Raw genomic sequence first — 24,686 nt, forward strand, 5'->3', positions numbered from 1 at the left:
CGGCAGTGGTAATTTTTACTTGTGTTGCTATCTAATTCTAAGCTCTCACTACTGAGTTCTTGATCCTGATGAGATACCTTACCTCTTATTGTTCTGGAATTGATTTACGTCAAAATTCGGGAAAGCGCAGGTACATTTTCTAGCTCAGGCTTCAGTTTGTACAGTTGTTAGCCAAACTCTAGAAAACTAATGTTAGATTTAAGACCTTCTTTGCTGAGTTACAATCGGTGTGTAAAACTTGTAACTTGAGCATGACTTCATGTGCGTTGCCATCAAACTGCTAAGCTTCTGTTTTTGTAGCATGGTGTCATTAGAAATTGCAATATGAAGTAAAGAAGAGCGGGATTAGCCGAGCGGTGTGAGTCGCTGCAGTCATGGACTGTGCGGCTGGTCCCGGCAGAGGTTCGAGTCCTCCCTCGGGCATGAGTGTGTGTGTTTGTCCTTAGGATAATTTAGATTAAGTAGTGTGTAAGCTTAGGGACTGATGACCTTAGCAGTCAAGTCCCATAAGATTTCACAAACATTTGAACATTTGAACAAGTAAAGATATGTGACGTTTAGCTGTGCAGGAAAAGTAAGCTTTGAGATTTAATGCTGAAACCTAATCTTCGTGTAATAAATTATTTTTTGATAATATATGTAAAGTAATTTTGGCTGTGCATTGTAGAGCTTCGTTCCCGCCCCTACCGGTATAGGGAGACTACTGGAAGCTGTTTCGAATGCTAACGGGTTTCGTACAACGTATTACGCTTGGTAATATGTTTTTGCTGTTACTGTAATTTTTGCCTAACTCGAGTAATTCTCATTAGTAGCACAGAAATTTTATGCAAATATGACTTGAGATACTTCTGCTTCTTGTTTCCGCTCATTATCTTGAAAGCATTTAATGCTTCGGTGAGGATGGAAAGAAGGTAAATTAAAGTGTTCACGAGGGGCGTGGATGAAGAACCACAAGGAGAGTTATCAGAACCATCCGTGAGAGTGCAGATTGGAGGTGGAACCCTGATTTAGTTGGATATCAGCGCAATAAAAATTTAAACCCACATTCTGTCGGAGGTACCGTCTTGTCACGGGCTGGCTTATGGCTGAAATGGCGTATGGCGGGATGGCAGTGAGTCAATGATCTTAACCTGCCCCCTCCCAAACGCGATTCTACTCTCTTAAGAACTGCGGTTCCTTGCTCTATACGCACAGAATTTATGTAAGCATACTACTACGCATTAAAATTGTAGCACAGTGTCGGCGGCATGCGGCAGACAAGTTCTCTTAAAATGTAACACATGTGCGGATATACAAATGATGAGGATTCCAGCGCAAGTGCACAAACTAGATAGGGTAACGGCTGTCTACATTCTATATATAACAGAATATTCCTTAAAGCTCCGTGCCCGGTAGCTGAGTGGTCAGCGCGGTAGACTGTCAATCCTAAGGGCCGGGGTTCGATTCCCGGCTGGGTCGGAGATTTTCTCCGCTCAGGGACTGGGTGTTGTGTTGTCCTAATCATCATCATCATTTCATCCCTATCGACGCGCAAGTAGCCGAAGTGGCGTCAAATCGAAACAGTTGCACCAGGCGAGCGGTCTACCCGACGGGAGGCCCTCGTCACACGCCATTATTATTATTATTATTATTGCTTAAAGGCTCAAATGGTTCAAATGGCTCTGAGCACTATGGGACTTAACATCTGTGGTCATCAGTCCCCTAGAACTTAGAACTACTTAAACCTAACTAACCTAAGGACATCACACACATCCATGCTCGAGGCAGGATTCGAACCTGGGTCCGTAACGGTCACGCGGCTCCAGACTGAAGCGGCTAGAACCGCTCGGCCACTCCGGCCGCCATTGCTTAAAGGCCTCACATTCAGATACCCCGTTTGACTGTTGCTTCTTTGTGAGAAGGTCGTGTGTCACGCTTCGTGTAAGAAGTTGAAACGCCCTGCAATTCGGCAGCGACAGGCGTCTGTTGCACGAAGACTGTTCAGCGTTGTCGCTGCTCTCAACAGCCCAGCGTCACCAGCGTCCGAGAGCCCGGCCTCCCGTGGTTCACTCGCCTCTGCAGCACACGACACGCCTCGAGTCAGCAGATGGCATCCTTTGCAGGAAGACAGGCACCCGCATCCACAGGGGGAGCGGGGCGGCGCCCCCAGGGCAGCACGAGCGCTGTCCGCGGGGAGCGCCTGGCAGCTTCTCGTCTCTCCAAGCGAGTCCCCGTACGACGCCCAACGTATCCCAGTGTGAGCGACCGGTACCGCCAGACGGCATTCGTCAGTGTCAGAGCTGCCCAGCATCTGACGTGTGATGTGCAACGCGACCACTTCCGGTAATTTGGACGGCAGGCCTTATTCACACGTCTCACGCGTCATGGTCAGTAACATCTCCACGACGTTATCATTCAACAAGACAACGCAAGACTGGCTGCTGCCTGTGCCGTCCAAACCTGCCCCACACAGACGGCGTTCCACTCTTGTCCTGGCCGCCACGTATTTCCAAACCTCGAACCCAAAGAGAACATCTGGTCATGGCTTCCGAGGGACTGGCACTCCACCAAGCGCCCGTGCTTATCATCAAATCTCACTTCGATTCTCTGCCCAGTTGTCTTACAGCCATTTTTACCTGTCGGAGTTGGCAAGTCTGCGCACCAAACCTCTCACCCTTTACTTCCCAAACCGTCCGCAAATTTAATCGTGTATCATTCCTGCTGTACTGTAAACACGTAGTAAGCAAAATTTCTTCTCTGGTGTTGGAACTTTTAGTGCAACAATGTACATTAATGTATATTTCCTTACTCTCATTCACTCTGAGGACGATATCGTTGATCGATATCCAGTATCACTTTTCGGTGTGAACAAAAACACTAGTGATGAGCAGATGATGCTGCAATGAATGAGAAAGCTTCGGACCGAATTTCGCACTAAACAAAATTTAATGGGCATTTCTATAGCTTTCGAACAACTACTCGCTACAACATAAAACTACCGAAAATTATAAAAGTTTTATGTAGCTGCTTCGTAACCCCACTGTTATCTGCCCCAAACGAAAGAAATACTATCTTACGCTCCACAGTTTTCGCTGTTTTCAGGGGGGATAAAGTGACGTTACGTTAGTAATATTTGGCACACTAGAGAGTATGTAGTCACTATAATAATGTTCGCCCGACTAGCCGCGTACTCTAACGGGCTGCTTCCCGAGCGGGAAGGTGTGCCGGTCCCCGACACGAATCCGCCCGGCGGATTAGTGTCGAGGTCCGGTGTGCCGGCCAGCCTGTGTATGGTTTTTAAGGCGGTTTTCCATCTGCCTCCGCGAATGAGGGCTGGTTCCCTTTATTCCGCCTCAGTTTCACTATGTCGGTGATTGCTGCGCAAACACTGTCTCCACGTACGCGTACACCATAATTACTGTACCACGCAAATATTTGGGGTTACACTCGTCTGGCATGAGACGTTCCTGGGGGTGGGTCGGGGGGGAGGTCCACTGGGGGCCGAACCACTGACGGCTACGGCAGGACGAAGCCTCTCCGTCGTTTCTAGGCCCCCGGTTCAATACACAATACATTATAATAACTAAGCACAAAATCTGTCCATTTTGCGCGTTTGTTTATACCTAAAATTCTACTTCTTCTTTCTCTTTGTGAACGATTAGTCCTACGTATGTCAGATAAATTTTGTGCCACATTTTGCAGTCTACATTCTAATATTTTCATATCTCCTTCCCATTTCTCACTTTACCAAAACTTGTATCTCTAATGACAAACTGTGTATTTTCAAACTTTTGCGTGATCCACACACATTTCTGGTATATATTGAGTTGCATACTATGACTGTACTCTCTCCTAACTTCTATAGTAGTATCGTCATTTACGTCATTTACGCAATCTTTTGGACTTCTCGGGAGCTTACAATTTTCATGCGTAACCTAATTCGTAGTGAGTCGACGTAATGTGAGTTACAGTTGTGAGGTCTTAAGCGCCGGCCGATGCGGCCGAGCGGTTCTAGGCACTTCAGTTTGGAACCGCGCTGCTGCTACGGTCGCAGGTTCGAATCCTGCCTCGGGCATGGATGTGTGTGATGTCCTTAGGTTTAAGTAGTTCTAAGTCTAGGGGACTGATGACCTCAGATGTTAAGTCCCACAGTGCTTAGAGCCATATAAACCATAAAGGTCTAAAGCTTTGGCCGTAAATAGTGCTCAGAAAATTGTTTTCACATAATTGCAGCAGGTTATTACATGATTACTGCAATTCAACATTTTCCGCTTGTTGAACGGTTCGTTCCAAAGAAGTGAAAATAGCTAATACGAAGTCAATTGCTGTAGCATTTTACTCAGTTTGCGAATAATGTAACAATGATATTGCGTTCCAGCGAGTTTCCTCTTTGAACAGCGATGCATCTTGTCTGCGTCTGCCGCAAAATTCCACTTGTTTGTTACGCGAGTCTTTTGTGAGCTTAACTTTGACAAACCAAAAGTTCGATACACAAACTTCTCAGTAGCTTCAATGAATTAGAAAATTTTATCCCAAGTTTCTCTGTCGTTGTAAAACAAGCGACTTTCAGTAGCGTTGTAGCTTCCGTGCTTAAGGGGAATTTGTAATGCATCTACTATAAGCGATAATACTCGAGGTGGAACGGAGCCGATTCGAAGCTGCTGCGAATGGATGTGCTGACTCACACACCGCAAAGAAAGGTACTTCAGGTACTATGGTCTCCTATGGATACTGTCCCCTCCTCAAGAAACACTTACAAGATGCGATGAACCCACTAAACAGACAGCCTATATTACACTTGTCCGTCCTCTGCTGGAATATTGCTGCGCGGTGTGGGATCCTTACCAGGTAGGATTGACGGACGACATCGAAAAAGTGCAAAGAAGGGCAGCTCGTTTCGGGTTATCGCGCAATAGGGGTGAGTGTGTCACTGATATGATACGCTAGTTGGGGTGGCAGTCACTGAAACAAAGGTGATTTTCTTTGCCGCGAGATCTATTTACGAAATTTTAATCACCAACTTTCTCTTCCGAATGCGAAAATATTTTGTTGACACCCTCATACGTAGGGAGAATTGATCATCGTAAAAAAATAAGATAATTAAAAAGCTCGAACTGAAAGATTTATGTGTTTCTTTTTCCCACGCGCCATTCTAGAGTAGAATGTTAGAGAAGTAGTATGAAATTGGTTCGATGAACCCTCTGCCAGTCACTTAGGTGTGAATTGCAGAGTAACCATGTGGATGTAGATGTAGAAGAAGAGTGGTAACTATCACCACACACCCTCCTGGCTGTGAGTGGCGATCAGTGGTACGCATAGAGGGGCCGTACACAAGTTCTGGGGTGCTGTAACATTCTGTCTGAGCCAGTGTGAAACACTTCACCTGCAGGAGTGCCTTCAGTGTCCTGGTCAAGCGAAAGTAAATGCAAAGATATAGAAGCATGTTAATCGCCGGTAGTTCAAACGTATGGCGAGTAGCAGCAAAGCTAAAGGATGAAAAGGTACACCTTCGCGCTAAGTGTATTTGCTTAGTAGATTCATTCAGCATGTTCGAGACATTTTTCATCAGTTTTTGAGACGTAAGTGTACAATCAGCTGAATATTTTATTACATATTCGAACAATCTGTCTCTGCCATCTGGGCTATGAGGTTATACTTGAATAATTCCACCGACTGTGAGAAGAGGTTAAGAGCAGCAACCCTGGGCAGAGGTTTACAACAAAGCCACACAGTCTGAAAAGCTGTAACCACAGCTGATTATGGCGTCATCGTTATGAATCGACTGGAAGCTTCGAATGAGACTTTGAAAGTTCTGTGCCGGGCTGGGCAGTGTCTTTCTTGCCTTGCAGCACAGCATCGAGACACGTTGGGACCCTCTGAATGGCCACACATCGCAGGTGACTGACTGCATGTGCAACACATACAAGGTTTATTTACTTGAGGCTTTCTCCATACAAACCAGAAACTGATAGTGGCAGTATATGTTGATACGGAAGCTTAAAACCCCAAGAAATGTCCCTAGAAATGAAACGATTAAAATGTTAGTCATCAGTTGCCAAAGAATTCGCAACCATGTGACAGTTTTTCAAACTGTCCAAAAGATCAGCGGAGTCCATAATGCTACTTACAGAAAAATGGCTAAAGGCCGAAACTGACAGCAGTGAGAATTACGGGGTAGTTCAAAGTGTACATTGAAAGAAGAGGCTCTTCTGAAATGGAGGTGGTGTATTTGCCGCTCTAGTCAAGAAAGTCAAATCCCCGAAATAAAAACTGAAGCTACATGCGAGACAGTTTCGTGAAGCCTTAGAAGCAACCGCGACAGTAAATTTGTAATAGTATCTTTCTGTAGTGGTGTAGTAGGAAACTTTTAGATGAAACCTCAGTTTCCTTCGTTAATAGGAATGATCCCCTATCACACTGTCCCCATTGGAGGACATTTTAATCATCCAACAACCGATTTGGAAAATTGCAGCTTTTTTAGGTTTGGGGAACTGACGAGAATTTCTGCGAAACAGTACTAATCGCATTCTCTGACAACCATATACATCAGGTACTTCATAAGGTCACTCATGACGACAATATATTAGATTTAATGGCAACAAAGTGATTTGAACGCTTTGAGGAAGTCCACAATGAAACTGGTATCAATGAGCATTAGCCAGTTGAAACAACAGCGATTGCAAAGTAGAAAGGGCATCTACAACAGGTCAAAATGTTTACATATTCAATAATAAATAAGACCCATTTGCGTCGTGGACGACGTAAACTTCTCGCAGCGACAGAGGGCTGACCGAGAGTGGCTGCAGTTCCGTTGCACTGGTCGGGGCACACGGTCTGACAGCCGGAGGCTCCCACCCGTTGTTGGGTCGAGTGGCCACGAAGAGCGTTATGAAAGGGGCCGCTGGAATTGCTGCATCCTGCCATTCGCCAAATTGTGGACTCTCAGCGACGTTAAACGGCGACATGAAAAATACGGTGATGGTGGTCGAGATGGCCGTTTGCAACCGTTTAGCCTATGTTGATTTCAGTAGTCCTTACAGCTCGTAAAGGCGTATACACCGGTCAGGCGATCGAATAACTTAGGTGATTGTAATGAAGCACGTTATCGGTGAGCACCGTGGTTATTGTATTGAGTCCGCGTGGTCTTGGATGGGCGTGCTTCCCTTGACAGAATCTTTTTTGTTACATTACGTGCTATTCAGTTTACTGTGTGTCCTCTCATTCATTTCATCATTGCTGACAAAGGTGTGGTTCACATTTTGGAAGGAGGGCTGTATATGAGTAAAGTTAACGTGTGAGCTATCAATTCACTATAGTAATTGACTCGTCTGTTGTGTAAGGATTACTTGTGGTCATTTTAATGTTATTTATTCTGAAATGCAAGTCGATGAACTCTGTGCGTAAATTTAAACCTTTTCTTTCGAATTGCTAGTGAGACCTTTATCTGTCATCTAAGTTAACGGGATTCGTTTATGCAAAGATTATCTGTGGGCGCTTTAAAATTGTTTATTCTAAATGCATGAAGATGAACCCAGCACAAAATTTGAAAATTGTTGTGGTTTCCAAGTACGCTTATATCATATTGTTTCATTAGTTGCTGTCTTAATATTAGTTGTTTTTTGAAGGTAAAGAGGCAATGGAAGCGCAAATTGCAATTTTCCCTGCTCATTGATCTCAAAAGTTGTATTTTTTAAAATGGAAAAGCATTGTGTGATACAGTTATACAGCTAATTGGGTATTGAAAGAATTTCTATTGAAATATTTGTGTGTAGTAAAAGCGTGAAACTTTGTTCATTGAAATGTCATTACGAATATCTACAGGTTACTTTTACCACTGTCTACAAACTCTAGGGACTCATCGATTAAAGGATAGAGAGAAAAAAGGCTAATGAACTAATATCCGGAAACGCATGGTTTCCATCGTAGACACCATCTATTCAGTGATACATTGTTACAGAGACTGCGATCTAATACGCGTTGTGGCATGCAGCCACAGCTACAGTATATGTTCAAAATCGATGTCATGTGCCTCAACGCTAGCTTGTGTGTGCCTTAGTACGTTCTGTCCGACACGTTCACATCGGCCAGGCTGCATCCGCATGAACACGCTGCCCCAGTGTCTCCTCATCTGGAATGGGCTCTGCGTGCACGATACTTCCCAGATGACCCCATAACCAGAAATCGTACGGGTTGAGATCCGGTGAACGAGCAGGCCATCCAACTAGAATCCCTCGTCCGATCCATCGACCAGGACACGACTGAGATGCGTCCGGACGTTAAAGATGAGGGGGGCTGCAGATCCAACATACAGCAGCCACGTAACCGTTCGAATCATCAATGGCACTTCTTCCAGTAGCGGATGCAAAGTCACCCGCAAGAAACGCCGATAATACCGTCCTGTTAGGCGACGTGAAAGGACGACTGCTCCCAAAAAACGGCCACCAGCTATCCCTGCCCACACATTCCGGCTGCACCGCCGCTGATGATTCGCTGTCACCATACCATGGAGGTCTTCATACTATTCCACAGATGACTGTTATGAAAGCTGAAGATACCACTCCGCATAAAGGTGGCCACATCTGTGAATAGGATAGATGATAGACACCCCGGTATCGTGGTTGCCTGATGGGGAAACGAGTGACAAAATTGCTCCCAACGTGGAAATTCTGTCGCTAGTAAGTCCTGCACGCGCTGTAAGTGATAAGGGTGGTGACAATTGTCATGGACAATGTTCCATATGGTCGCCTGGCTACCCTGTACTGGCGGACCAACTGTCCGGTACTGACACGGCGGTCGCCTTCCGCAGTATTAACCCCTTTTTGCTCCTCACATTCTTCTCCAAGTCCGAACATTTCGGGTACGTCCTTCATGATTTCCTGCTTCCTGAAACGACCCTGTCGCAGAGAAGCGACGAAATACTGTTGCAAAAATTAAAAACTGTGATGGTTATCGAGGAGGATAGATCTCCTGATGCAACTAGTTGCCCGCCGCTCGTTGCCGTTTGCTTTTCCGTAAGTAAACACCATGTCGGCGAGCTCTCGATGCGAATACGGGACCATTGCGTACTACGCTGTGTCAGATCCACTACAATGTGAGTCAGCAGAAGAAGTGAATCGGACACAACATAACCAATTAAAATAGCAGGAGAGGGCGCTAGGCCATGACGTATGAGGAACAGTAGCACCGTCTAGGAGGAAACCACGCATACTGTGACTGTGTCTGCACGTATTAGACCGCAGCCGCTGTAAGAAAGCATGATTGAATGAAAGGTGTCTAGCATGGAAACCATGTACTTACAAACATAAATTCATAAGACCCATTTACGTACGTATCCTCTTATCGATCAATCCCTAGAGTTTGTACGCGGTGGAAAAAATCACCCTGTCTGAATCCGACCACCAGCACTTCACTTGTATGTTCTTCGAACCTGCCGGTAACAATTCTAGCTGCCCGTCTCTGAATTGCTTCGATGACTTCCTTCACTCCGCTCTGATGCGGATCGCAAATACTCCAGCAGTACTGAACTATGGATCACACTAGGGTCCCACACGCAGTCTCCTTTACAGATGAACCACACTTTTCCAAAATTCTCGACCATTCGCCTCCCCTACCACAATCTTCACACTCGTGTTTCATTTCATACCGCATTGCCACTTTACGCTCAGATATTTAAACTATGTGATTGTCAACCAGGACACTATTATTGCCGTATCCGAACATTACGGATTTGTTTTTCCTACTCCTCGATATTAACTTACATTTTTGTACATTTAGAGCTAGCTGCCACTCATCGCAGCAACTACAAATTTTGTCTGAGTCATCTTGTGTCCTCCTGCAGTGTCTCATCTTCGACACTTTTCCGTACGCCACAGCATCAACAGTGAGTAACCGCAGACTGCTACTACCTTGCCCGCCAGATCACTTCCCTTGGGCGTTCCTGGCGATACCCACGTCTTTGATGAATGCTCGCCCGTCGAGGACGACGTACTGGGATCTATTATTGGAGAAGTTTTCGAGCTACCCACATATCTGGGAACGTATTTCATTTGCTCGTAGCTTCGTTATCAGTCTGCAGTGAGGCACCGTGTCAAATGCTTTTCGGAAATCTAGAAATATGAAGACTACCTGTTACCGCTTATCCATAGTTCGCATTATATCTTGTGACAAAAGGGCAAGCTGAGTTTCACACGAGTGATGCTTTCTAAAACTGTGCTGATTCCTGGACCCAAGCTTCTCGGTCTCTAAAAAATTTATTATTCAAACTGAGAACTCGTTCAAGAATTCTGCAGCAGACCGATGTTACTGATATTGGTCTGTAGTTCGCGACTTCGTTCTTTTACCCTTATTACACATGAGAGACACCTGCGCTTTTTTTCTGGTCAGTTAGGACTTCTGCGCGAGCGACTCGCTATAAATGCAGTTTCTCCAGGCTGGTGCGGGGTACCCTGCAGCAGAGATACACAGGGCTGGTGCTGAAGCCCTGTCATTATCAACTGGATCATTATCAACTGGATCGAGAAAGTGATTGACACTGGTGTTTCTACAATGATAATCCCAAAGATATGGAGCAAGGCAAGGGTCGCGGCATTGCTTGAAACAGGTAAAGAACCGATTACCCTTAGGACTTCTGACGTGTATCACTTCCATACCACTTCTTTAATGTTCTGTACAGAATAATTTTAAACAGAATTTCTGAGTCTGTCGACAGTAACATCATTAAAGAACAGTTAGGTTTCAGGCCAAGAAAGTCATGTAATAGTCAGATGCTCAATGAAGTGAACCCAGCAAATCTTGGAAGCGTAAGAAAGAAAACAGATTACAGGAGTTGCCTTTATCTATCTGATAGCTGCTTATGATACTGTGAATCACAACACAAAAACTAAGGACTACTGATTGACGCAGTTTATTCAGTGTGTATTGCAGAAAAGACGATTTTTTGTCACCCAAAATCACAAAAGCAGTAGACGAGGAATGTAGAAGGACAGCCTTCTCCGGGGAAGTGTGTTGGCACCAGTATTATACAACATGTATACCAATGGTCAATCACTCAATAATGGAACTCGATCTTTGATCTATGTAGATGACCCAACTGTCGCTGCTCAGGGAGCATTTGAAGAAATACCGTGTATCTATAATTAAGGTGCCGCTACTCATAGAGATCCAGTGTCATTACCGTGTGGCAGCGAAATTTGGTAGATATTCTAATGCGTTAATGCGGAAGCGATTTAGGTTGGAAAAAATTAGTTCCAGTTTTGGCCATGAGGCTCAAATCTGGCGCTGTGAATGAAAGAAAGACATATAGAAATGTTTCCCTACGTATGTGTTAAGAACGGGACATGGATAGAAAAGATCAAAAAAGTGAGAAGGGCATAATGTTGTTTTTATTACTATGCGGTACATACACAGTCTGTTCAGTATGAGCGCCAGAGACGTCAACGAGTGCTTCACGGCGCTATATTTGCACCTGGTGGCCAAAACTGGAACTAATTTTTTTCTTTTCTTTTCAGCGGAAATCGTTTCCGCGTACCCACCAAGTTACGCTGGTTAAAGCCTACGTCGGAGCTCCACGAGTAGGTGCAGTTCAGTTACAGCCACGTGGTATAGAGCTCTCGAAGAACTTGTCGTCCACTATGACGACAACCACTTGAAACCCAAGCCGGATAAAACCCGAGAGCATGCGTTCCACGTACGCAATAAGGAGGCAAGAAGAAAGTCAAAATCATCGGAAAGCCCCGGATACCTAGGGTTAAAGATGCATCGTGCCTTATCCTATACCCAACACTCGCAGACACAGGGGACAAGGTACACACCAGGGACAGCCTCGTCCACAAACTGCCGAATACCACGTGGCGAGTGCTGCCCCGCGTCCTCCGCGCTTCACCACCTGCTCTGTGCCTCTCTGCTGCAGGGTACCCCGCACCAGCCTGGAGCAACTGCATTTACAGCGAATCTCTCGCCCAGAAGTCCTAAGTGACTGGGAAAAAATGGCAGGTGTCTCTCATGTGTAATAAGGGTAAAAGAACGAAGTCGCGAACTACAGACCAATATCAGTAACATCGGTCTGCTGCAGAATTCTTGAACGAGTTCTCAGTTTGAATAATAAATTTTATAGAGACCGAGAAGCTTGTGTCCACGAATCAGCACAGTTTTAGACAGCACCGCTCGCCCGAATTTCAGGTTGCTCTTATGTCACCCACACCTGGAGCTTTCTTACTTTTAATTCGATGAATAACACTTCTCAGTTCCTCGGTTATCATCGGTACGCAACCGAAATCTCTTGCATACTTCGTAACTATTCGTGCAGTGTCGGGAGCTTGACATTATTCATATGTTAACTGATTTAAGTGGTTTACTGCATATTAGTATTATCGTATGAAAGCTCTGATGACTCGCAGCCCCCTTCTGGTATCTGCTATGTCAAAAACAGATTTCGATAACAAATATTTGATAAATAGAATTCTGAGATTTGTGCGTGAATGTGTGTAGTTTCCCCACGTATCGATCGCCCTGCAAGAGTGTTCCTCAGGGCTCGCTACCTGTTCCCAAGCCAGCGAGTCACTGTTGCGCCGTGCTACCGACGACTTCTGCGTGCGAACCGACTCCCCACTCTGTGCTGCTCAAGTCTGAGTTACCTCTGCTAGCCGCAGAGTCGGAATAAAATGTTACCTTTAGGAAGCAAAATGCCGTCCAGAGTAAGAGGAACCTCACAAGAGCTGCAGCCGCCCATCATCTTCCAGAGTGATGGGGCACCCCCACCTTGGAGTCCGAACTTGGCGGATATGTCGAATGACACATTCCCTGAGAGGTCAAATGGCCCTTTATGGTCCCATTGCCTGGGATCTGTGATCTCCTGTAGTATTAACGACAGAATTATTTTTGTGGGCTTATATCGAGGATCGCGTGTGCACAACAGCACCCTGCGTGGACGAATCAAGGAAGCGATCAGAACTGCTGATGCTGAAATGCTGACGCATACATGGGCGTAACTAGAATGTCGTCTTGGTGATATACAAGCAAGCAGTAGAGCACACACACAAGTTCTGACATTACAGAAAAATCTCTGAGAGCTGCTAAAATTTTTATAACAAATCGTGATGATCTCCCTTTAACCGTTTCCAAGTCATGTGTATATCACTTCACAGGAATTGTCATCCAGTCACCAGCTCACAGTTGCAGAATGCCTATCAAACGGATTCCAGAGTAAATAAAAATTTTATTTTCAGCATTTCGTTCAAATATTGACCGAATGTAAGCATTTAAAATTCTGAAGTACTCCCGCTTAACAAGTATGATCTTACGTTAATGTTTCAACACAATAACACAACCATTAGAGCTAGAAACTGTGTAAACGTCTCGAGGAATAACTCACAGTGCGCAGATTACTCTATATTCACACAATACTTTAAAGACAGAGGGAGCGTTTAGTGACTTCCATCAAACCTTACACATGATTTCAAATATATTCGAAACTTTTTCTCGTGACACTCCCCACAAAATAAAGTGTGTTAAAACGTTTATTGCCAACTACATTTTCCTGGTCATCTAGTAAAATTTCAACATCAGGCGTGACAGTTTGATTTAATAGTTTTTCTACTAATAACTCTATTCACAACATGTTTTGCTGACAGTACCTACATATGTTCTGTTGAATGTATATGCAAAATTATCATTGTACGACACGTAACTGAGGAGACCCGACGTTATGTATAACAAGATATGTAATAATCTAGATTTTCTGGAAGCTTTAGAGAAGAGAGTTGGACTTTTTAAAAACCTTAGCGGTAGCACCATTGTTACTTGCAGGCGCTAGCCCAGACCAGTGGCACTCACATCGCTCCAGACCAGTGCAGCGCCCCTGCCATCCCATATGACTGCAGCAGCCATAATGTTGCATACCAGTGCAGTGCCTCTGCTATCCCATACCGCTGCAGGAGCCCTTCTGTTGCATACCAGTGCAGCGCCCCTGCTATCCAATATCACTGCAGCATCCCTGCAATTGTATACCAGTGTAGCATCAGTGCTACCCAACACCGCTTGCAGCAGTCCTGTTGCATACCAGTGCCCCTGCCATCCCATATGACTGCAACAGCCCAACTGTTGCATACAAGTGCAGCACCCTTGCTATGGCTTACCACTGCAGCAGCCCTACTGTTGTATACCAGTGCAGCACCCTTGCTATCCCATACCACTGCAGCAACACTACTGTTGCATACCAGTACAGCGCCCCTGCTATCCAATGTCACTGCAGCATCCCTGCTGTTGCATACCAGTGTAGTATCAGTGCTATCCCATACCACTGCAACAGCCCTACTGTTGCATACCAGTGCAGTTGCCCTACTGTTGCATACCAATGCAGCGCCCCTTCTATTCCATACCACTGCAGCAGCCCTACTATTCCATTCCAGACCAGCACCCCTAGTATTTCACATGACTACAGTGTCGCTGCTATTCCACACCACTGTGGCGTCCCTACTGTTCCACACCAACACAACGCCCCTGCTATCCCATACCAATTCAGCGTCCCTGCCGTTGCATACTTGTGCAGTGCCCCTACAATTCCATCCCTGTGCAGTGGCCCTACTATTCCACACCAGTGCAGTGCCCTTAGTACTGGATATCCATACAGTTATTCGGGGGCGAAAGTAGCGTGGTGGTCTCCGAATGCCGTTCTCCGGTTTGGGGCCGTACCTCGGTCTTCTGTAGCGTCGGGAAGAGCCGCGGCACGTCGGAGGTGGGCGGCGGGTCGCCGCCGGCCTCGAGCAGCAGCACCGTCCAGTCGGGGTTCTCCGAGAGGCGGGCGGCCACCGTCGACCCGGCCGACCCGGCGCCGACCACCACGAAGTCGTACTCGGGCAGCGGGCTCGTCGTGTCCGGCGGGTAGGCGCTGCGGTCCCCCAGCAGGCACTGCGCGTGCAGCAGGGTTGCCAACAGCTGCGCGAACAGCGCTCCTCCGGCGCCGCCCACGGCGCAGGTGTCAGGGGCGACCGCCGCCCCCGTCCAGTGCGCCGTGCTCGCAGTCTCCATGCCGCGTCTCTCTGGCTGCCGACACCAATGGTGGACGGTGAGTGTGGTGTAGGAAGACTACGGGACAAAATCTACTTTTCACGAAGGCAGAACTTCGGGATTAAATATTAAACTGAATGCTTGTTTTCGACAACGTAGTTGTCCACAAGGAGCAGCCATACTTTGCCCATAGTACAGCAGTGATTTCAGCACAGTGTACTACGAACTGCCGAAATTACCTTCTTCTTAACAGGTAAAAACTGGGCAGTAGCCCTCATAACCACGTATCTGATGGAGGTCAGCTAAAATATCAGCACAAATTGTGGGAATCTTAAACGACGATGAACAACAATAATATCGTATTTCTTTATCTCTACTTGCCGAATATGTTAATTCGTTTATTACGCTATTCTACATAGGTACCTCATTTCTAAATGCTCCTGTTTAATAACAACTAAGGAGTATCTTCTTTTCTAAGCTGTTCTATAAAGGATATTTTTTCTTTTTTCTGTCACTGGGTATTATAATGTATTTTCAAGATGGGACTACATCTGTTACGAATACTGTAAACATTTGCAAGTCATTGTCCCATGTATTTATTTCATGTTTTAATGTGAATCAAACGTAACGTATCATATGATTCCGTTGTATTATTTCGTGTAAATTTAATGGTATGTCATTTATGTAAAAGCGCTTTGGTCTGGTACGAAATATTATCTGAGCCGTAGTAAGAATTGCTGTAGTGTAAAGCAGTCGCCCTCCGTTGCTGGCGGCAATCGCAGCTTTGGTGTCTCCCTCTGGTGTGAAAGGGGAAAGCTAGCCTGTTCACGTGCATTTCAGGGGCGCTAGGAGCTCTGCAAAAGGTTAGTCTGTCAGTCGGAGGCAGTTGGTCAGCCAGGGGAGCCTGTCAGTGTCGGCGAGTCTAGTAGGTCGATCAGTCGGAGTGAGGCTAGGTCAGTCTCGCGTCACCAGTTGCTGGTCTGGCTATCGTTTGCATTTGTGCGGCAGTTAGTGTCTGTCTGTCGTCGGAGTGCTAGTATGTCTGTCGTTTGGATCAAATCGTAAAGCCAGAAAATGAGAGTCTTGCCAGTCCGCCAGCAACAGAACTCAGCGAGTGATCGCCCGGTCGGGGCTGAGGTCCTGCATCTGATTCTGAGCGTTAGGCCCCCAGTCTGCTCGAGTTGCTCGGGCAACAGTCATTGGCGGTTGGATTGTTTGTTGGTCGGTCGCACACTGGGACACGAGATGACTTGTCCGCCTGGAGCGTCGGCGCATGTGAGGTCGCCACGTGAGTCCAGTGGGCCGCGCCGTATAGCGAGCGGTAGTGGCTCCGCGGCCGACACGAGAGCAACAGGAGCCAACCCACGACATCGGTCTGGCCGGTGCGAGCTGCGACGCCGTGAGACGGGAGATCGGCGCGCCTTCCTGCGTCCATTGAAGCGGCTGGCAGCGGACGGTTCGGGAGAGCGTTTTGGGGGTGCTGAGCCAGGTCTTCACCAGAAATCGCAGTTATTAGAATCTGAGTCATTAGTGATATGTTGTTTCAGTTACTTGTTAAATTCTACTTGTGTTGTTGGTCAGTCTCTCGTCCCCAGCTTGCTCGTTTCTCTCTCGTCCGCATTTGTTAGGCGGTTAGTGTCGGTCTGTCTATCTGTCGGTCTCCCATACGTTAATAGCTGCCTCTGTAATGTCTGTCGGATTCGGTGTTAACGAATTTATAGAATTAAAGTAAAGGCCGAATTCCTGAAATATGTTTTTATCTTGCCTATCATCTTACGACGCGGTATATGTGTAATGTAGAGCATGTTGTACACTTTATGTAAGTCTGAATTTCATGGGTTTTATTTAAACAGTCATTTTTATGAAGTTGCCACCCTTCCACCGTAAAAGCCCTTTTAAAAACAAATTGCACTTTTTGTGGAAAATAAGTTCTTAGTGTGAGTGTTTGTACCATTTCCATCCCTCTTACGGGGTGCATACTTAATGTGTTTGTGTGAGTTGTTAAAGTTTTTAGTTTAAAGTAATATGGTGTGTTGCAGATTTGCACCAGTGTAGTCTTTCAGAGGTGGTTGTGAGCGGTCGTGACTACGGTCGTGTTAAAAGGGAGCGGCAAGGTTCTCAGCCCTTAAGCTCATACTGTTAAAAACAACTTTTTTTCTATTCTGCCTCTGAATAATTGAAACTTGATATTTCGAGGATGCTATTTTGCTTATAATTTTAAACTGTTTTGAAAAAGCTTTTAGCAATAAGTTCACATTTGTTAAATTGTAACTTGATATTTCGAGGGTGCTTTTCTGCTTATAAATTTTAAATCTGTTTTTGAAGAGACTTTTATGAACAAAATTTCCGTTGGTTGAAATTTAGTTTGTTTCCATCAACTACTCCTTGGCAACTACTTCCACGCTCACATAGTGTGTTAATGTTCTTGATGAATCGCTAGTAAATAAAGTAAGTTCTTTAAGAAGAGATTTTGAAAGTAAATACCACGGTTCATTATCTTTCTAAAATTTTGTAGAAGCAGAAGAAAAAATGAATAGGACAGTCTAACTCGGGGCTTGGAAGTGTAAAAATGGATGGAAGGAGCGTGTCGGGTTTTTGGTAGAAAAATGTATTGTATTTTGTACGAAGAAGGTGTTTTTTATAGTAATTAATGGGCGGAGTAATGTGAAGATGAGAACACGAAGTTTGAAGTACAGTTAGTCTTGTGCTAGGACTCGCTCACATAATGACTGACGGGTACAGACGTGACGTTAATTATTCGCAAACTAATTATTTCACGGGAAGAGGAGAGGTTTTATTTCCGGTGGAAGTCAGAAGACTTTAAGAAGCTCAACAGCACTTTTTTCGCTGTGGAAGTTGGACGAATTTAAGAAGAAAAGAGAAACATTGTACTGAGATAAGCGTGACATACAAGTTTCCAGAAAAGTATTGCATAAGCATTGTCGCAGTAAAACACTAAATTTTGCAGAAGAGACCTGAATTCTATGCAGAAGATGCGTCGCAAGATACATTTAGAACAAATAAGATTGCAAGAAACAAGATTTTTGAAGACAGATGGTTTAACAAGAAACCAGCACAAAAGACGAGAGGTCAAGAATAACAATGCGTCGAGAAACGAGAACGGAAAACAGTTTCATCAGAAAGAGCTGTATTGTGGTATCACTGTGGTAGTGTGCAGAGTTATTATCCACCCTATTTTGATGGAGAAGAAACTGAACTACGCCAGCACCAATGGTAGTGTTATGAAGAGGGACTGTTATCAACTATTTCGTGTACTAAGAGGCCGAACTCTGAAGATTTTTGCCAAATAAGTCTATTACGAGTAAGGGCTAAAGTCCACTTTTGTCTTGGAACATAAAAACTAATAAATGGTAAAACAGCTGCTAAATATATTTCAGTGTGGTCGTCCATTGCTGTGTGCTAAAACAGTGTGCATATTTCAGTCTGGCACAATCCAGTCCCACATCCTTACCTAAAATAGTTCTTAAGTTTAACAGTGTGAGCTCCATGGCTAGGCAATGCCTAAGAGCGCCGACAGGAATTTATTTGGAATGTTTTCAAATTAATTTGCATATACCATCTTGTCCAGTCGCACGAATCGCCAAACTCTGCAACTCGACAACAATAGAGATTCATTGCAACAGATATAGCGTCCATGGGAGATAAGACAACCAACGTTTTCTGTCTCGCTAAATATAATCCTTAGTAGATTTTCGCATGCTCATTTACAAAACACAAAGAAAAGTGGAAATCGAATCAGTTAACCAAATGAATGATTGGATATTTAATGCATTTTTTTTCTATCAGTCAAAATCTTTCTCGCGGTTAAAATCTATTATTGCGCTACTAAAGTGGGTTACGAAAACATTAATGCTGCCCTGTGGAAATTTACTGCCTCATCAACACAGTTAGACCGCAATAGACCGGTGATGCTGTATTGTAACATATCACCCCGGACTACAAGTCCATTAAAAAAAAACATTAATGCTGAACAGTACATCTACTACATGCGACTGCTGGGAAGACAATTTACGTTGACATATTTCCAAATATGTTCATTTCCAACTGCTCAAATTTAGACATACTTAATGAGATCAGAACTAAAACCGTACAATACCATAGCATATGGTAGATGTTTCAAAACACATTTTTATGATATTTTGAACTTTAAATATTATACGTAAGTGGTGCTACAGGTTTCAACACGTTGTGTGTATTTGTACGTCAGCGACGCTTCTCTAATCCAACTGTTTTCACTGATTTGCTACCAATATTTTGACCGAGAGTACTCGTTGCTAAACTCAAGAAGAACGTCGCAGAGAAAGGAGTGCTCACCAGTAGAGCTGCAGAGTGCTCACGAACGAACAGTTAGTAGCTCTGATTCATATTTTAAATGCTTTGCTTGCTACAAGCAGTGAAGAACTAACATAACGGTTGCAGTGGGGCAGTGTGCGTAAGCAAACAGACAGTGGCGGTTCAATAGCGTTCTACTACATGTTAGAAAAGAGAAGACGTAAACAATGATATTTTAAGTCCTTTACTCGATGCACTCATTAGTTACACGTACAAACAAGGCCATCAATTTCTGTAGTTCCAAGTCAACATACGTACGAACCTACAAAATAACGGATCAGACAAATATGGCAAATCATTTCTCATAGGTAGAGTTTAAGAAATTTTGGGCGAGGAAATAGCTCAATACTAGAGCGATTTCAGGAACGGAAAATATTGCACACAACTGATTTAGCCAAAGAGTGTTAACCGGAAGACGTAAAATAGCATTATTTACTGATTTCAAAAAAGGTATTTGACTTTGAGGACAAAGACACGAACGACAAAACCATTAAATAATTTGGTGTTAAAAGTAAGAGTGGTCAACGAAATTTGCAGCTCTGCTACATGCACATTCACTCAAAGTAATTCTCAAAATATTTCCACCATTTTTTGAAAAAAAAACGAAAGATATGCAATTTTGAGTTCAAACATCCAAAAATACTAGGAACGAAATGTAATGTAAAGCAGTTGCAGATTGCAGTACTTTAAGGTAGTCCGAAAGAAGCAAATACTCAAAGGACTAATTCAGAGGAAATAGGAAAAAAGAATTGGTCCTAGAGCTCCCTCTGAAATAGAAATAAGATTCATGGCAAAGGTAAAATGTGTTCCAAAATATATAAAAAAACACACGTAGGTAGGACAGAAAAAGCCGTCAATTGAAGCAAAGTGGGGAATAATACAAGAGGACGAATTGAAAATATCTGCAATAGACATAATAATTAGTAAAATTATATGAGCATATAGTTTAACGGAAATCATTTAGAGTAAGTTTATTTCTTCGAACACAATACTGAAACACGATACTGCATTGTCTAGATCAAGTGGTGCAGCAGTGTGTTTCGAATCAGACGTTTGACTTAACCTCGGTTATTTTCAGACAAATACCAACTGCTACTATATCTTCTGTCATTCTCTTTATAACCAAGGGAAACGTCCCACACGTTTAGTCAGAATGAACAGATTGCAACCAATTTCAGTTAATTTCAATGACAATGCTTAACACTGCTCGAGACAAAATAAAAGAAAAGTATGTTTGTGTTTGTTTATCTGCTGCAGTGGTGAGACTAAAATCTTAATATACATGTGAATTCTTAAGATCGAGGCACTTAGGATCATTTGGTGTTTCGGAAAATAATGTCTGCGACATAATAAGGGGCTACACGTCTTTGGACATTGCTGCCAATGAAAATGCGCATGCTAAGGAAAATTCTTGTACTTCTGGAGAGAGAGGTCAACCGCAATTTCGCTCGTCACATGTACAATATAATTGGAAGCAAACAACAAAATAATATCAAAAACGAATATAACCTGTTTTGGAACTAAGATCATCAGTTAAAAGGCTGCCAAGGAATGGAAAGAGGAATGTGGGAACAAAATGCACAGAAGGGACACACATGTGGAGGAGGCTAGGGAGGACTTCAGAAGTTCTTTATTTTTTTAAATTGGTCTTTTGCTTTTAATGGACTATCGCTTGATGGCTTAAGGTGGGTCTTGAAATGGCCACTTAGCCGCTGTGTCCGGTTGAGTGATCTGAGGGGGATCACATCTGGCCCCAGCACCAGCTTCCGCAGATACGCGCTACATGAAGGTGGGCCTGCGCCTGTTGTTCATGTGTTTTCTGCAGCTTTTTTAAAACCAGTTAATTGAACACGAAATTTGGCAATGGAAGTATGTAATTTTAATGCTTTTATGTGTAAGAAAAATAAAAAATAGAAGGTAGGACCTGGGTGAACAACTTGGAATTGTTATTTCGATCTGTTGACCGCCAGTGACAACTGTTGGAACTGTAATGATAATTAAATCAAGACCCTAAGGTGTCGACAGGCGTTGATATACATCAAGGGGGACAGCTGAAAATGTGTGCCCCGACCGAGACTCGAACCCGGGATCTCCTGCTTACATGGCAGACGCTCTATCCATCTGTACCCTCGGGGACTCAGATGAATAGAGCGTCTGCCATGTAAGCAGGAGATCCCGGGCTCGAGTCCCGGTCGGGGCACACATTTTCAACTGTCCCCCTTGGTGTATATCTTCTCTAATTTTACCCTAAAACAGCGAGAATGCTCTGTGACTCTCATACGCAGGGAGATAGATCGTAAATTAAGTACTGTGCTCGAGGTGTTAGAAATATGTGGAGCGCTGCCCTGGTATACTCTGATGATTTGTGTGCCCCAGAATTAACACTGAATGGACGTACTGAGCAGTCATCTACCTACATTCGCCATGATACTCGCAAAGTAAAGAAGGGTCGGCTTAGCTATAATACTGAAATTGGGGAAACATACTGTCACATCCTTGGCCGGTGTTGAAGTTACTGTAAAATTGCTAAAATTGTTTGCGCTATCAGCTGTGTTGCTTACTATTACAGTACATCGGCGGTGTCTTTTTCCATCCCATCCATACATTGGTGTACTGTTGGTTACCACATAATGATTGACTGACAACGCTTGTTTGAGTTGTGGAATGAGTTTTGTGGATGGGTGGCACCTTCTGGGGGTTGCTAGCAGCGAAACAGTGACTGTGTATATGACACAGAGCCATCAGATATTAGGTCAATGTGACAGATGAGTTTAAATGTTGTTTGGAAACCCACGCCAACGCCGTAAAAGTCTTCCAATTTCCACATATTGTAGATGACAGTTATTTAAAATCACCCAGTGTTATGGTGACAGCGGTAATAATATGGTTTACACAGTGCGACGTCTAGAGGTAGCCCAGTCGACCTATCTTCAATCCAAAATTGAGACTTCCCGCCATGGGGGGCTTGGCAGTGGGTGTGTGGCGATTTCCAACCACCTTGGGTACCGGTACTCGCGTCATCAGCTAATATCATGGCAGTCAACTTCAATGACGTCAATCGCATCACTGTGCGACGTCTTGGATAACTGTACTTTGGGGTGATGTCCTTGTTGCCTGTGAGAGGCTGCAGATAAGAACGTCTTAATTAATTATGTCAATTGTCATCAGCTGACGTCACAGCAGCTATCTTGAATGATGTCAATCGCGTCACAGTGCAACATCATGGATAATGGTACTTTGGGGAGATGTCCTTGTTGTCTCTCAGAGGCAGTAGATCAAAGCGGCTTAATGTCAGTTTAGAATCTGACAAAGACCTCGAAGTCGTGGTAGAAAAACAAAATGTTTGGCAGTGTACCTATCGTATTAGAGCAGAAAAAAATGTTTCAAACAACGAGACAGGGTCACGGGGCTCTTGTGGCTTTCACTGTGCTCTGTGGGGTATATGGTTACAGTACAGGTGACTGGTCTGTGCAGTTGATCAACAGGATAATAGGATCGTCACATGTGCTCGATGCCTGCACGCATGCGGTATTTTTTTTTCGATTTAGAGGGGGAGGGAGATGAGGTAAAAATCTCATTAGTTATCTATCGGCATGAGCTTTTATACGTCGTAATTTTTCTCTGATGGACGGTACAGAATAACGAAGGTAGCATGTTGGGGAGATAGATGTGAATGGACATGGATCTGTAGTATTTGTATGTAGTTTGGAGAAGCACTACAATGCAGTAGCAAAATCCATGTCCTTACCCCAGTTCCTGTACTGTCTTTTATACTATTTCATGTTGGAGGAATAGACCTCATTTCCGTCGAATGGTCAAAACACAGTTCTGTTGCAGTAACTCAGCTTCGCTTGTTTCAGCACGGATTGCAGGAGGTGGTAGATATAGTTTCCTCTGACCCCTACTCAGCTCCGACTTACGTTGGAACGATCACGTGTGCAAAGGTGCATGGATGGTCGCATACAGTCTGAGGAGGCATTTGCAGGATGCATAGGGGCTACCTAAAGTGATGCGGTAATTTTACTGTAGCAGACAGATTCGAGAAAGGTTGATCGTTTGGAGAAATGGGGGTGCCAGAAATATGGTTGAGTAATAATTGTAATCATTAAAGGACCCATTGCAGGTATGTGCTTGAATGGAAAGACTTGATTCCGAATCCCAGACAGCATTTCTAGTGAATAGCGTGGCTTTAGAGATGGGAAAACCTTGTGTACATTTCTTGCGACCTCAATCATCACACCACCTACTACTGTTTGTGATCCTTGTCAATCAACCATTGCCTATAGCCCAGTGGATATATCATCGACCCTCTGACGCTGCATCGAGACAAAATGCGTTACAAATACTATAGAGTAATACAGCTGGGGCGGTGTGAGGTAGTCGCAAACACTGCTTACTTACCACGTTCATTAGCCGAATCACATTCAAAATGCGGTAATTTTATCACAAGGTTGCATCGTGGGCTGCGTGTTAGTCTGATAATACACATTCCTATGATCAACATCTCGGTATTTCACTGGAAAAACCACCTCGTTCAGAGGTAATGTCGTACCTCGATTTATAAAGCCAGTATAGCTTTTAACATGGATACTTGTATGCACCTATAGAACCAGGACCGCTTGAGACAGTAGCATACAGTAGTTGCTGCGATCGGTTTTTTTTAACATCTGGCCGATTACCTCTCTCTTTCTAAGAGACAGTGGTAGCACTTGCAAGAAAATACCTATGAGACATGCCCACACATCATTAATTTTCGGTCAGTATTATTTTGCATCGTGAGGAATCATCTATTGGTCAAGTATTGTACTTAGTAGTAGTAGGGAATGCGTGATAGCTTCACCTTGAGCATCAGTTTTATCATGTATGTGGTTGTGTTTCGACATGTACAAAAGAGAATGACTGTGTCCAGTCATAAATAAGGTATGGATTTGATGTCGAGTGCTGTGATAGCAAAGGGAAGAGTATGTCAAGTCATAAGAATGGTACCCATATTTCTATTTCCAGAGCCACAGCCGTCAACAGGGTGTTTTTCGGATACTTCGCTCATTGTCGAATGTCATTCAGCTGAGATCTCAATGGTAACGTGAATCATCCCCACAAATGTCACCAGCACTGCGCGCCAAACGTGCATAGGTTGAATCATCACCGTAGGAAACCGGTAATTCATATATATATATGACCGATTTCCTAGGGTGATGATTCAACCTGTGCACGTTTGGTGTGCAGTGCTGGTGACATTTGTGGGGATGATTCACGTTTCCCACTAACGGTACAAGCCCTCCGAATGGAGAGACCTGTTGGAGTGCAGGAATATAGACGTCTTAACCAGATTGTCCTCTAGATGACCGAAT

General features: G+C 44.2%; 1 protein-coding gene across 1 annotated transcript in view; it reads right to left on the minus strand.

Moving 5' to 3' along the window:
- LOC124613171 (glucose dehydrogenase [FAD, quinone]-like) overlaps positions 1-24,686 on the minus strand; it is a 44,434-nt gene that overhangs the window by 11,619 nt on the left and 8,129 nt on the right. Inside the window, exon 2 of the mRNA XM_047141799.1 lies at positions 14,668-15,018. Within this exon, the coding sequence (XP_046997755.1) occupies positions 14,668-15,003 (336 nt within the window). The 5' untranslated portion in view covers positions 15,004-15,018. The remainder of the gene's footprint in view (positions 1-14,667; positions 15,019-24,686) is intronic.

The sequence above is a fragment of the Schistocerca americana genome, chromosome 4, assembly GCF_021461395.2.
Source record: "Schistocerca americana isolate TAMUIC-IGC-003095 chromosome 4, iqSchAmer2.1, whole genome shotgun sequence".
In the NCBI taxonomy this organism is placed as follows: Eukaryota; Metazoa; Arthropoda; class Insecta; order Orthoptera; family Acrididae; genus Schistocerca; species Schistocerca americana.